Raw genomic sequence first — 14681 nt, 5'->3', positions numbered from 1 at the left:
CAATTAATTTGCGCATTTTGTCATTTTTAATGTGCTCGTATAGCGTTATCTTAAGTCGGAATGGACTCAAAATCGGTGAATGTACTAAGAATTGTGAGTAGATTGTGATTTATACATCAAATTTTATTTTTTACGCTTTCTAAGAATCGCGTGCGCAAAAACGCGTTTTTGTGCAGTCATTTTTTGAAACGCGCAAATGGCCTAATTCATGCTCTAAATTGATCAAAACTTAATTTTGAGCGTTCTAAATTTTTAACGCGCGATTTCACGTGCATGACCTTGAATCGCGCAACTTTTTATTTGCTAATATTTTTACCCTTGACCTGAAGTTTACGTGTAGTGAATTTCATTAATATGTGATAATGAATTATGGAGATATGATTGATAATGTGATTTCGCAAAATGGCGTATAAATGTCGTCACGGATGAGTGATCACGCTGGAAAGCTTATTAGGATTAAGTTATATTATTTGAAAGATATTCTGAAATTTTGGTAATCATTGACATTAAACTTTTTGAGATAATTGTTACACAAAATAGTGTACAGAAACAATAAAAAGAAACTAGAATTGAACTCGTCACTTTGACGAGTTAGTTATCCGCACGACAAGCGCCACGCGCACTTCATACGTTGGAATATTGCACACAGAAAAAGATCATGGCATTTATTACCTTATATCAAAACGAAGAGTGCCAGAGACCTACTAGGTCCCTGGATAAGTTGTTTACCAAAATTTAGTGAGTAGTTTTTACACGAATAGTAAAATAGCCAATCAGAACCTAGTCTTATTTGGCCTGCTACATTATAGAAATAGGTAGGAAATAAATGATTTGGGCTATACCATTCCGTTACAGTCAGTATAACCAGTAAAATCTTTATACATATATTACATACAGTGTAGAATAGGTGAAATTACGGGACCCGCCATTTATTCCAATTTTTAACATGGCGACGGTATCAAAATGAAAAACTAAGATAGCAATTTCGGAAGGATATTATCTCAGTAACAACATGTTAACGTGAAGAAGAAATTTGGATACGTAAAATATAGATGCGCGCTCTTTTAAATGTGATGAACTATGACGCAAAATATGAAAATACGACTTTTTTTTATTAAACTGGCCATGTAATGACGTCACAACGTCGGATTGGAAAAATGTTCACATGAATTCGTATCTACAATCCAATAGCTTCCAGGAAACGTTTTAATCATGATTATCACTTTTTATTCTGACGAGCTATAACAGATTGAAATTTACTGTAAAGATGAAAATAAGTGACCCACGTTATTTACGTTTTTAGACATGATGACGTAATAAAAATTAAAATATTTTTAACTCATGCGAAAGATAGTTGATTGACCTAGACACTATCAAAATCGGGTGAAAATGGAAAACGGATAAGTAGAGATGCGTTCTATTAAATGTGATGAGCTATGACGAAAGATACAAAAATCCTAAATTTTATATTCGCGTGGCCATACGATGACGTCACAATGTCCGGTTAACCATATTATTACATGATCTGATATCTACAACTCATCAACTTCAAGAATATGTCATCCACAAAAAGTTGACCGTTCAGTTTAGAAATTACGACTGTTTAAAAAAAGGCATAATTTTGACAAATTTTGACGAATTTTTAAACTTTTTCATAAAAAACTCGCGAAAATTATCCAATTCTACGTGCCCGTATGACGTGATTTTAAGTCGAAATTGTTTAAAACTTTGTAAAATTACTAGAAAAAGGCTGGAAAAACATAAATCACGCGAAAAAAAAGTTTTTTTGCGCTATGTGCGCACGCATGCGTAAAAAAATTGCGCGCGCCTGGGAATTTTTGACATGCTTAAAATGACATGAAACGCGTAGAAAGTTGATTAGTAATTGATTTTTCGCACTTTGAAATTTTAAACGCGCGTGCGCGCGTAACTTCGTGTGAAACATGTCATTTTTTATCCACAGAAAGTTAGCGCATGATATAAATTAAACTTTTGCTAAGTTTCATTTGAAATTGTTATATGGTTTTCGATCTATGTTAAATACGCAAAAAACGTAAAAACGCGCGTAAGTCACGTTGCGCAACTCTGACGTCATTCACAATAAGAGGTGCACAACTTCACGTGAATGCCCATATGTTGACAAAGTTATGAAACGTTAACTGTACACGTTTTAGAGATACGCTCTGCACAAAAATGACGGAAAGAAAGAAGAATACAGAAAAAAAAAAGATGAAACAGGACAGTTCCAAGGAGTTATCCGCTGAATGCGGATAACTAAAAAAATAAAGATTTCATACAATAACAATAGGTGATCATTTAGAATTCTAAATGATCACCTAATTAGAATGAATTTTCTGTACAACTTAAATTATAACTAGAATTTAATTCGTCACTTTGACGAATTATAGGTGATCATTTTTATCATTTTAATGAAATTAAAACTTTTTAAACATGCACGTACGTTAACATACGATCGTAAAAAGTTGATGTATGCCATCCTATGACATGATGCATACGCTTATTATAGTGCTGAGTTTTGCATGCCATATACAATATGTACAGTATATACTGTATATCTATATACAGTGTAGCATAGGTGAAATTACGGGACACACATCATGTTCTAATTTTTTGGTATGATGGAATTATCAAAATAAACTCAACGATGACAATTTCGAAAGATAATGAATTGAGCAAATAAATATAAGAATTGCAAGAGAATCTGGCACGTAGAAGCGCTGTGCGCGCTGTTTGAAATTTGTATAACTTTGACGAAAAAGATGAAAAAACTACTTTTTAACTTCATCTGGCCATATGTTAACGTCACAACATCCGATAGGCTTAGATTTTATATGAATTCATATGTACATTTCATCAGCTTTCATAATAAATTATAATCATCAAGGTAACCTTCAATTCTGAAGAGCTGTAAGATATTCAAATTTACGGCAAAGGTGAAATTACACGACCTACGTTATTCAAGTTTTTACGCGTGATGACGTCATCAAAATGAAAACACTGACAACTTATGATAAAGATAAATAATTAAGCAAGCACACACTGAAATTTGTGCGAAAATCGAGCTCAAATAGCGGAGATGCGCTCTATTGAATGTGATAACCTACACAAAACGGAAAAAAATCCTAATTTTTTAATTCAAGTGGCCATTTGATGACGTAATACCATTTTGTACGTCTAATGTGTATATACATTTATATCTACAACTCAATAGCTTTCCGAATAAGTTAAAAAACTTAGGGGTCATCGTGCATTCTGAAGAATTATTTTCATTTTAAAAATGCCTTATTTTTCATCATTTTCAGCACTTTTATGCAATTAATGTGCGCATTTTGTCATTTTTAACATGCTCGTATAGCGTTATTTTAAGTCAGAACGGACTCAAATTTGGTGAATGTACTAAGGATGGTGAGTAGAATGCGATTTCTACAAAAAATTCGTATTTTTACGCTTTTTAAGAATTGCGCGCGCAAAAACGCATTTTTGCGCAGTAATTTTTTGAAACACGCAAATAGCCTAATTCATGCTCTAAATTGATCAAACCTTAATTTTGAGCTTTTTAAATTTTTAACGCGCGATTTCACGCGTATGACCCTACGTGCGCGTGCCTTTTATTGGTTAATATATTTACCTTTTACCTGAAGTTTACGTATTGTGAATTTTATTGATATGTGATAAAGAGTTATGGCGATATGATTGATAATGTGATTTAACAAAATGGCGTATAAATGACGTCACGGTTGAGTGATCACGCTGAAAAGCTTATTAGGATTAAGTTACAGTATTTGAAAGATATTGTGAAAATTTTGTCATCTTCAACATTCAACTTTTTGAGATAATTGTTACACAAAATCTGTACAGAGAGAAATAAAGAATAAAGATTTCATACAATAACAATAGGTGATCATTTTATTCTAAATGATCACCTAACTAGAATTTAATTCGTCACTTTGACGAATTATAGGTGATCATTTTACTGAAATAATTTTTTTTTAAACATGCACGTACGTTAACATACGATCGGAAAATGTTGATGTATGCCATCCTATTATATACGCTTATAGTGCTGAGTTGTGCCTATATGCCATATGTACAGTATATACTGTATATCTATATACAGTGTAGCATAGGTGAAATTACGGGACACACATGTTCTAATTTTTTGGCATGATGACGTTATCAAACTAAACTTTAAGATGACAATTTCGAAAGATAATTAATTGAGCAAAAAAATATAAGATTTGGAAAAAAATTTGGCACGTAGAAGCGCTGTGCGCGCTCTTTGAAATGTGTATAACTTTGACGAAAAATATGAAAAAACTACTTTTTCACTTCAACTGGCCATATGTTAACGTCACAACATCCGATAGGCTTAATTTTTATATGAATTAATATCTACATTTCATCAGCTTTCATAATAAATTATAATCATCAAGGTAACCTTCAATTCTGAAGAGCTGTAAGATATTCAAATTTACTGCGAAGGTGAAATTAGACGGCCTACGTTATTCAAGTTTTTACGCGTGATGACGTCAATAAAATGAAAATAGTGTCAACTCATGATAAAGATAATTAATTAAGCAAGCACATACTGAAATGTGTGCGAAATTCGAGCACACATAACCAAGATGCGCTCTGTTGAATGTGATAATCTACACAAGAAGATAACAAATCCTAATATTTAAATTCAAGTGGCCATTTGATGACGTCAAAACATTTTGTACGTCAAATGTGTACATGAATTCATATCTACAACTCAATGGCTTCCAGAATAAGTTAAAAAAATCGGGGGTCATCTTGCATTCTGAAGAATTATTTTCATTTTAAAAAAGACCTATTTTTCACCATTTTCAGAACTTTTGTAAAATTAATGTGCGCATTTTGTCATTTTTAACGTGCTCGTATAGCGTTATTTTAAGTCGGAACTGACTCAAATTTGGTGAATGTACTAAGGATGGTGAGTAGAATGAGATTTGTAAAAAAAATTCATATTTTTTACGCTTTTTAAGTATCACGCGCGCAAAATTTTTTTTTGCGCAGTAATTTTTGGAAACACGCAAATGGCCTAATTCATGCTCTAAATTGATCAAAACCTAATTTTGCGCGTTTTAAATTTTTAGCGCGCGGTTTCACATGCATGACCTTGAAACGCGCAACTTTTTATTTGCTAATATTTTTACCCTTGATCTGAAGTTTACGTGTAGTGAATTTCATTAATATGTGATAATGAATTTTGGAGATATGATTGATAATGTGATTTCGCAAAATGGCGTATAAATGTCGTCACGGATGAGTGATCACGCTGGAAAGCTTATTAGGATTAAGTTATATTATTTGAAAGATATTCTGAAATTTTTGTAATCATTGACATTAAACTTTTTGAGATAATTGTTACACAAAATAGTGTACAGAAACAATAAAAAGAAAAAAAAAAAAAAAAAAAAAAATAATAACTAGAATTTAATTCGTCACTTTGACGAATTATAGGTGATCATTTTTATCATTTTACTGAAATTAATTTTTTTTAAACATGCACGTACGTTAACATACGATCGGAAAATGTTGATGTATGCCATCCTATTATATGCTTATAGTGCTGAGTTGTGCCTATATGCCATATACAATATGTACAGTATATACTGTATATCTATATACAGTGTAGCATAGGTGAAATTACGGGACACAGATGTTCTAATTTTTTGGCATGATGACGTTATCAAACTAAACTTTAAGATGACAATTTCGAAAGATAATTAATTGAGCAAAAAAATATAAGATTTGGAAAAAAATTTGGCACGTAGAAGCGCTGTGCGCGCTCTTTGAATTGTGTATAACATTGACGAAAAATATGAAAAAACTACTTTTTCACTTCAACTGGCCATATGTTAACGTCACAACATCCGATAGGCTTAATTTTTATATGAATTAATATCTACATTTCATCAGCTTTCATAATAAATTATAATCATCAAGGTAACCTTCAATTCTGAAGAGCTGTAAGATATTCAAATTTACTGCGAAGGTGAAATTACACGGCCTACGTTATTCAAGTTTTTACGTGTGATGACGTCATTAAAATGAAGATAGTGTCAACTCATGATAAAGATAATTAATTAAGCAAGCACATACTGAAAGTTGTGCGAAATTCGAGCACACATAACCAAGATGCGCTCTGTTGAATGTGATAATCTACACAAAAAGATAACAAATCCTAATTTTTAAATTCAAGTGGCCATTTGATGACGTCAAAACATTTTGTACGTAAAATGTGTACATGAATTCATATCTACAACTCAATGGCTTCCAGAATAAGTTAAAAAAATCGGGGGTCATCTTGCATTCTGAAGAATTATTTTCATTTTAAAAAATACCTATTTTTCACCATTTTCAGAACTTTTGTAAAATTAATGTGCGCATTTTGTCATTTTTAACGTGCTCGTATAGCGTTATTTTAAGTCGGAACTGACTCAAATTTGGTGAATGTACTAAGGATGGTGAGTAGAATGAGATTTGTAAAAAAAATTCATATTTTTTACGCTTTTTAAGTATCGCGCGCGCAAAAACGCATTTTTGCGCAGTAATTTTTTGAAACACGCAAATGGCCTAATTCATGCTCTAAATTGATCAAAACTTAATTTTGAGCGTTTTAAATTTTTAACGCGCGATATCACGTGATGAAACTACGTGCGCGTGCGTTTTTATTTGCTAATATTTTTACCCTTGATCTGAAGTTTACGTGTAGTGAATTTCATTAATATGTGATAATGAATTATGGAGATATGATTGATAATGTGATTTCGCAAAATGGCGTATAAATGTCGTCACGGATGAGTGATCACGCTGGAAAGCTTATTAGGATTAAGTTGTATTATTTGAAAGATATTCTGAAATTTTTGTAATCATTGACATTAAACTTTTTGAGATAATTGTTACACAAAATAGTGTACAGAAACAATAAAAAGAAAAAAAATAATAAAGATTTTATACAATAACAATAGGTGATCATTTTATTCTAAATGATCACCTAATAATATTTATTCGGCAAAAGTTCATAAAAGTACATTTCACAATTCATCTTGCCAGGAGAAAGTAATAGGCATGAGCCCAAACAGAAAACTGCTCTTACTCCATCATTACTTATAAAATACAAAAATAACAAAGCTAAGTAGCACAAATTAAGTAAAAACAAAACAAAACAAAGTTATAACTAGAATTTAATTCGTCACTTTGACGAATTATAGGTGATAATTTTTATCATTTTACTGAAATTAATTTTTTTTAAACATGCACGTACGTTAACATACGATCGGAAAATGTTGATGTATGCCATCCTATTATATGCTTATAGTGCTGATTTGTGCCTATATGCCATATACAATATGTACAGTATATACTGTATATCTATATACAGTGTAGCATAGGTGAAATTACGGGACACACATGTTCTAATTTTTTGGCATGATGACGTTATCAAACTAAACTTTAAGATGACAATTTCGAAAGATAATTAATTGAGCAAAAAAATATAAGATTTGGAAAAAAATTTGGCATGTAGAAGCGCTGTGCGCGCTCTTTGAAATGTGTATAACTTTGACGAAAAATATGAAAAAACTACTTTTTCACTTCAACTGGCCATATGTTAACGTCACAACATCCGATAGGCTTAATTTTTATATGAATTATTATCTACATTTCATCAGCTTTCATAATAAATTATAATCATCAAGGTAACCTTCAATTCTGAAGAGCTGTAAGATATTCAAATTTACTGCGAAGGTGAAATTACACGGCCTACGTTATTCAAGTTTTTACGCGTGATGACGCCATTAAAATGAAGATAGTGTCAACTCATGATAAAGATAATTAATTAAGCAAGCACATACTGAAAGTTGTGCGAAATTCGAGCACACATAACCAAGATGCGCTCTGTTGAATGTGATAATCTACACAAAAAGATAACAAATCCTAATTTTTAAATTCAAGTGGCCATTTGATGACGTCAAAACATTTTGTACGTAAAATGTGTACATGAATTCATATCTACAACTCAATGGCTTCCAGAATAAGTTAAAAAAATCGGGGGTCATCTTGCATTCTGAAGAATTATTTTCATTTTAAAAAAGACCTATTTTTCACCATTTTCAGAACTTTTGTAAAATAAATGTGCGCATTTTGTCATTTTTAACGTGCTCGTATAGCGTTATTTTAAGTCGGAACTGACTCAAATTTGGTGAATGTACTAAGGATGGTGAGTAGAATGAGATTTGTAAAAAAAATTCATATTTTTTACGCTTTTTAAGTATCGCGCGCGCAAAAACGCATTTTTGCGCAGTAATTTTTTGAAACACGCAAATGGCCTAATTCATGCTCTAAATTGATCAAAACTTAATTTTGAGCGTTTTAAATTTTTAACGCGCGATATCACGCGCATGAACCTACGTGCGCGTGCGTTTTGATTTGCTAATATTTTTACCCTTGATCTGAAGTTTACGTGTAGTGAATTTCATTAATATGTGATAATGAATTATGGAGATATGATTGATAATGTGATTTCGCAAAATGGCGTATAAATGTCGTCACGGATGAGTGATCACGCTGGAAAGCTTATTAGGATTAAGTTGTATTATTTGAAAGATATTCTGAAATTTTTGTAATCATTGACATTAAACTTTTTGAGATAATTGTTACACAAAATAGTGTACAGAAACAATAAAAAGAAAAAAAATAATAAAAAAAATAATAAAAAAAAAAATAATAATAAAGATTTTATACAATAACAATAGGTGATCATTTTATTCTAAATGATCACCTAATGAGATACACCAATTAAAAATAAGCTGCATTGAATAAACAATATAAACAATTACAACTTAATATTTTGAGATCAAATGTTTGGTGAGTTGGGCTTTAAAGTCTGAAATTGTAGCACATTGTTTAATTTTATTGGGAAGTTGCTCCCATAATCTAGGGAAAATAACAAACGATGAATTTAAAAATGTATTGGTCTTAACCTTCCAATGTATTAAACGCCCTTCACACCTCTCACTTGAACTCATTAAAGGATGAGGGACAGAGGCCATGCATTATTTTAAAACCTAATGTGAGTCTATACACTTTAAATATATCTTCAATACTTAAAATATTTAGGGTCTTTAACCTATATAAATATGAAGAGAGTATTTGTACTTTTTAATAGATAATTAAGAAACTCTTTCATGCACCCTTGTTTATTTAAGCTTTTTAAATTGTAAATCAGTTTTTGCAGATTTTGGCTTTGACTGGATACTGATACTTAATTTCTTTATTGTCCATAATAATAAAATATGAAAAGTACATTTTTCTGATATTATTATTGCACCTACTAATATTAAGTAATAAATTGTCATATTAAAAAAAATGTTATTTGTTGGTATGCATGTCTTGAACACTAAGTGAATTTGACACAGTCAAGTCCTATACATTAACAGAAAGTGACATTACATTTAGAACATGTAGTTTAAGCAAATGAACTTAATGTTATAACTTTAAAAGACAAACATTCAGCTAATTTATGACTTACAGTATCAACTCTTGGAGGCTGCATATTTTTATTGCTTTGCATTTTCTTAAACTAGATGGTACGCTCGCTTCGCTCGCGTACCATCTAGGTCGTGCCCACAGATGGTTCTCGAATACCAGTAATTTCAGCGAAACAAAACTGGCGATTTCAAATGTACGTACCGCAGGACTATAACACATTGTCGTTTACAGAAACGAATAAATAGACACGATGATTTATGTAGTGAACTAAAATTAGCACCCTGGGAATTACTTCCGAAGGAGAAACTTACCACAAAATGAGTCCAAATTTTTGATTTGGACTCATTTAAAGAAACCCAATTTGTGTTTTGTATGTAACATTAGGGTTGAGGGATGGGAAAGCGGATAGGTACAAAGAGGAACAATTTTTAAATATATTCTTTATCCACTCAGTAACGAAATATTTTGTTCATGTTTTATAGGCCTATAAATAATATACCTCTAAATACAGTAAAACAACTGCGATTTAATACTTTGTTAAAACTGTCACTGTCATAATCGATTGAAATATTAAAGTACACCACTACGACGTTTATATTTTTGGTAATTATTAATTAATACAAACGAGAAGGAACTGTCAGTATAAAGTTTATTTGTATATAATAATGTGTTTATATATCTAACAGTAGAGCCTATCCACAATCTCAGTAATAAAGATTATTTGTATATATTTTTATATTACATACATACATATATTACAGTACGACCATTCACAGTAAGAAATGTTCGATTCAAATGTGGACCAAAAATAGTTAATAGGTATTTACAGTATTGTCAAAGTATTGCAAGTTTATTCTCAAAGGGCCCATATATTTACCTACCGTATGTGTTAAACCAAAGGCTCATAAATTTACCTGCTTGTGTTAAACCAAACTCTGGCAGACTGAGAGATTGGGATGTTCCATTCATCGCAAATCAATACATTTGTATAATCGTATATTAAATCTATCAAAATAGTATTTTTTAAAGAAAATCGGCCTGTCTTCAACATTATGATGCTGTACTCTAGCTGTTCAACCGGTTTTCAGCTATTAAAAACAATTATCGTAGGAGGAGATAGGAAAATGCGAAGCCTCCTCGCATTTTTGTGGCGGGTATTTTTCAAGATGGACATCCATTAGACAGTGTATACCACGATCGGAAAACACCCCTATTTGGGGCAAATCGTTGAACCTAAATTCGTGTTAATCGTCAATAACTAATTATCTAACTTAATTTAATTAGTAAACAGGGTTACATCAGGTGGTTAAAATCAGTACCGAAAGTACGAACCAACTTTATATACCATCAAGTAAAAATTCTAGAAGGCGCGATTTACCGAATTTTGCCCTTACGTAAATTTATATATTATAGAAAAAGCCAATAGCCTTGAAAATGTCCTCGCTAAAAACACACCTATATTAATGTTAATGTTGTTCGACTTATAAAGCGCTTATACAATCAAAAGATTGTCCCAAAGCGCTGAGAAAAAACAGAAAGAAATTACAAAGAAAAAAGATGGATTTTTAAGAGTGTTTTGAAAACTATGATAGAGGATGCATTTTTAATAATAGGATCAGGAAGATTGTTCCACAGTTTAGGAGCTGCAACTGCAATCACCATAGGTCTTAAGGCGGCTGGGTGGAACAAAAAGTGCAGATGGATTAGTGGTTGACCTAAGAGATCTTTTGCAAACTGAAGATCTCATATAATTAAATTGGAAATATATGATGGGGATTTGTCGTGAAGAGATTTATATGTAACTAACATTAGTTTAAAAATAATTTGTTGTTTAATTGGAAGCCAGTGAAGTTTATATAATATTGGTGTAATATGAGCAAATCTTGAAGTGCCGGATACAAGTCGAGCTGCAGTATTTTAAAAAAGTTGTAGCTTATTTAGTTCTTTATTTGGTAGACCAAACAAAATGGCATTTCAGTAGTCTAACCGTGATGTTATGAGTGCATGGATAAATAATAAGCGAGTAATGGGTTAAGGATTTGCGAATTGATCTTATGGTACGAAGGTGGTAGGTAACAGATTTACTATATGTTGTTGATACTGTATGTCTGGACATAGTCATTGTTCAGTCAAATACAACTCCGATATTTCTAACCTCCAACGATGGTGTGATTGGGGTGTTCCAATGCTGATGTTTCAAGCAATGGGCAAATTCTTGGAGTGTTTTGAATGAAGAAATAAGACTTCTGTTTTACCAGGGTTAAAACAGAGCATGTTTTTAGTTAGCCAATCCTGAACATCAACAACACAAGCTTCGATAACCGACTTTGCCTCATTAAACTCTGCTGGATTGAAGCTGATGTACAGTTGCATGTCATCTGCGTACACATGATATTGGACACAATGTCTCCTAATGATATCACTCAAGGGCGAGAATGTAAACTAAAAACAAGACTGGACCCAGTATTGATCCTTGAGGAACACCGCATTTCAGGTCGATAGAGGTGGATTTGACATTACCAATCTGGACCTGCTGCTTTCTAGAAGACAAATATGACTTGAACCAAGTCAGAGCAGATCCACGGATACCAATAGATGAGAGTCTTGCAATAAGAATGGAATGATCAATAATATCAAAAGTTGCCGACAGGTCGAGGTACACAGACAAAACGCAATTACCTTTATCCAGAGCTAAAACAATATCACTATGCACCTTAAGAATGGCTGACTCTGTACTGTGGTGCTTTCTATATGCTGATTGAAGAGGGTCGAACAGACTATTGCCGTCGAGAAAATGTATGAGAAACGCATTTCTCAAGGATCTTGGACAAGAAAGCGACATTAGAAATAGGTTGAAAATTTGCCATGGAAGTATGATCCAATGAAGGCTTCTTTAAAATAGGTGTAACAACTTCAAATCATCAGGAAAAGTACCAGTTGATATAGATAAATTAATAATAATTCTAAATACTGGAGTCAATATGCTTTGAAATTGTAAAAGAAAATGTGTTAACTTTGTCACGAAAGAAGGTGTTAACGTCGTTGGCAAGTTGCAAGTCAGACACAACAGGGGGGGGGGGGGGTGTATCTGAATGTTGAGAACGATGTTTAAGAAAAGTACATAAATGGTTGACGATACCGGACACGTTTCTTGAAGTTATATAAAGTACCCTCCAGGATTACAGCAAAGTCAGATCAAAATTGATACAAACAGTAGAAAATATATATAAATCCAAAGGCAAATTACTGAAAAACTGACAATGCTGTGGGTATCAGTGACTGGATCTCAATGGAGAAAAAAGCTAAATCAAAACGATAAAGTAAAACAGCCAGAAAAGTTACCAGAGCTTTCGGGCAACACTAGCCCTTCATCAGTGCAAGTGAAGTACTTGGACAAAGTTAAATATGACAAACACTGCCTGAGTAGACATAAATAAAAGAATCTACTCAATTGAAACAACAGAAATACTGGCTTTACAACGCTACTGAAATTGGATGGGACGCGCCGGTCGGCGATGGAACTGCAGTAATAAAGTTGATTGTATGATTGTCAGTAAAAAAAAAACCTATCGCCATCTCAGTCTGCAGTCATCGAACAAAAATGGATCGACGGCGACCGAATACGCTAGCTGATTGTCAGTAAAAAAAAAACCTATCGCCATCTCAGTCTGCAGTCATCGAACAAAAATGGATCAAATTTCTGTTATGAGTGTACTGTTTTTTGCTGGGCACTGATTTATTACGCGTGAGGGAATTCCATTCATCGCCAAGCAATACGTTTGTAAAAACATATATTAAATCTATTAAAATAGTATTTTTTAAATAAAGTCCGTTTGTCTTCAACATTATGATGCTGCACTCGACCTGTTGAACCGGTTTTCAGCTATTAAAAACAATTATCGTAGAAGGAGATAGGTAAATGCGAAGCATGCTTGTACTATTGTGTGCAGGTATTTTTCAAGATGAACATCCATTAGACAGTGTATACCATCGGAAAACACCCCTATTTGGGGCATATCGTTGAACCTAAATTCGTTATAATTGTCAATAACTAATTATCTAACTCAATTTAAGTAGTAAATCAGGTGGTTAAAATCAGTACCTAACCAACTTTATATACTATTGAGTAAACATTCTAGAAGTAACGTGCGATTTACCGAATTTTGCCCTTACGTAAATTTATATATAGATATCAGTTTAGTAAGGAATAGAATTGATCTATCGAATGATTTAATTAGATGAATTAGCAGGTGATGAAATAAAGTTCTATAGTGTTGTAGTTGGTGGGTACTATACTTGCAAAATTGAGTCATGTCTATCCAAAGTGCACTTAATTCCTATGGTTAATTATTGTTAAGATTGCCTAGAATCTGCAGTGACATTTTTAAAAATAATGGTGTCCTCTCTTTTGGTGAGTATTTAAGAAAATCTGTCTTTTCATTGTTACAGAGAATGTCTGCTAGCAAAAATGCAATTATAAAGTGTATTATGTTATCATCATTTAAATTATCCAGGCTTTATTACAAAATGAAGGAGATGATCTGATACCAGTATCTTTTTTAAATATATCTTTAAATTTAAAGAATTAGAAAAGAAATTGAATTTTCTTTCAAATGACATATTACATTACCTTTGATATTGAGGCAACAAATGATTGTTTGGCCTCCTCACCATTCAAGTCAGCCACTTCAAATTCATCGCCAAAATCACAGAATGCATAGCTAAAAACACCGTATACATCTCCTGAAATAAACTACAAGAACAAACAAAAATATCATATTGCAACCAAAAAATTATTCATACTTGATCATATTATATTTTTTTTCTTAATAATCAAGGTAAAGGAGACATGTAAAAAAATAGGGAAGGTACTATTTATTACACAAGCAGTCTATAGCCTGACTAATCCCAAAATAACTACATAAAAGTCTCTAAAGCTTTGTCTACACAAGTGTGATGTGCCCAATGGTAGTCATCATGTCCATATATGAGCATCACATTTGTTGTCACATAACGTTTAATAGTGTAGACAGAGCTTTAGTCTCTGCTGTAACAAATAAATTGAAGTTTAAACTTGTGTATATTTTAGATATTTCTATCATACTATTACTTAAAATCTAAATAAAATGCTATATATAACTTCT

At 32.2% G+C, this 14681-nt stretch overlaps 1 protein-coding gene across 1 annotated transcript in view; it reads right to left on the bottom strand.

The window, feature by feature from the left end:
* The window catches only part of LOC144853796 (ubiquitin-like modifier-activating enzyme 6), a 68054-nt gene that overhangs the window by 29027 nt on the left and 24346 nt on the right, over positions 1–14681 (bottom strand). The window contains exon 7 of the mRNA XM_078711631.1: positions 14168–14290. Within this exon, the coding sequence (XP_078567757.1) occupies positions 14168–14290 (123 nt within the window). The remainder of the gene's footprint in view (positions 1–14167; positions 14291–14681) is intronic.

The sequence above is a fragment of the Antedon bifida genome, chromosome 10 (assembly GCF_963402885.1).
Source record: "Antedon bifida chromosome 10, ecAntBifi1.1, whole genome shotgun sequence".
NCBI classification, from domain to species: Eukaryota; Metazoa; Echinodermata; class Crinoidea; order Comatulida; family Antedonidae; genus Antedon; species Antedon bifida.
The sequence above is the reverse complement of the archived record's forward strand: the minus strand, read 5'-3'. Positions and strand labels throughout refer to the sequence as shown.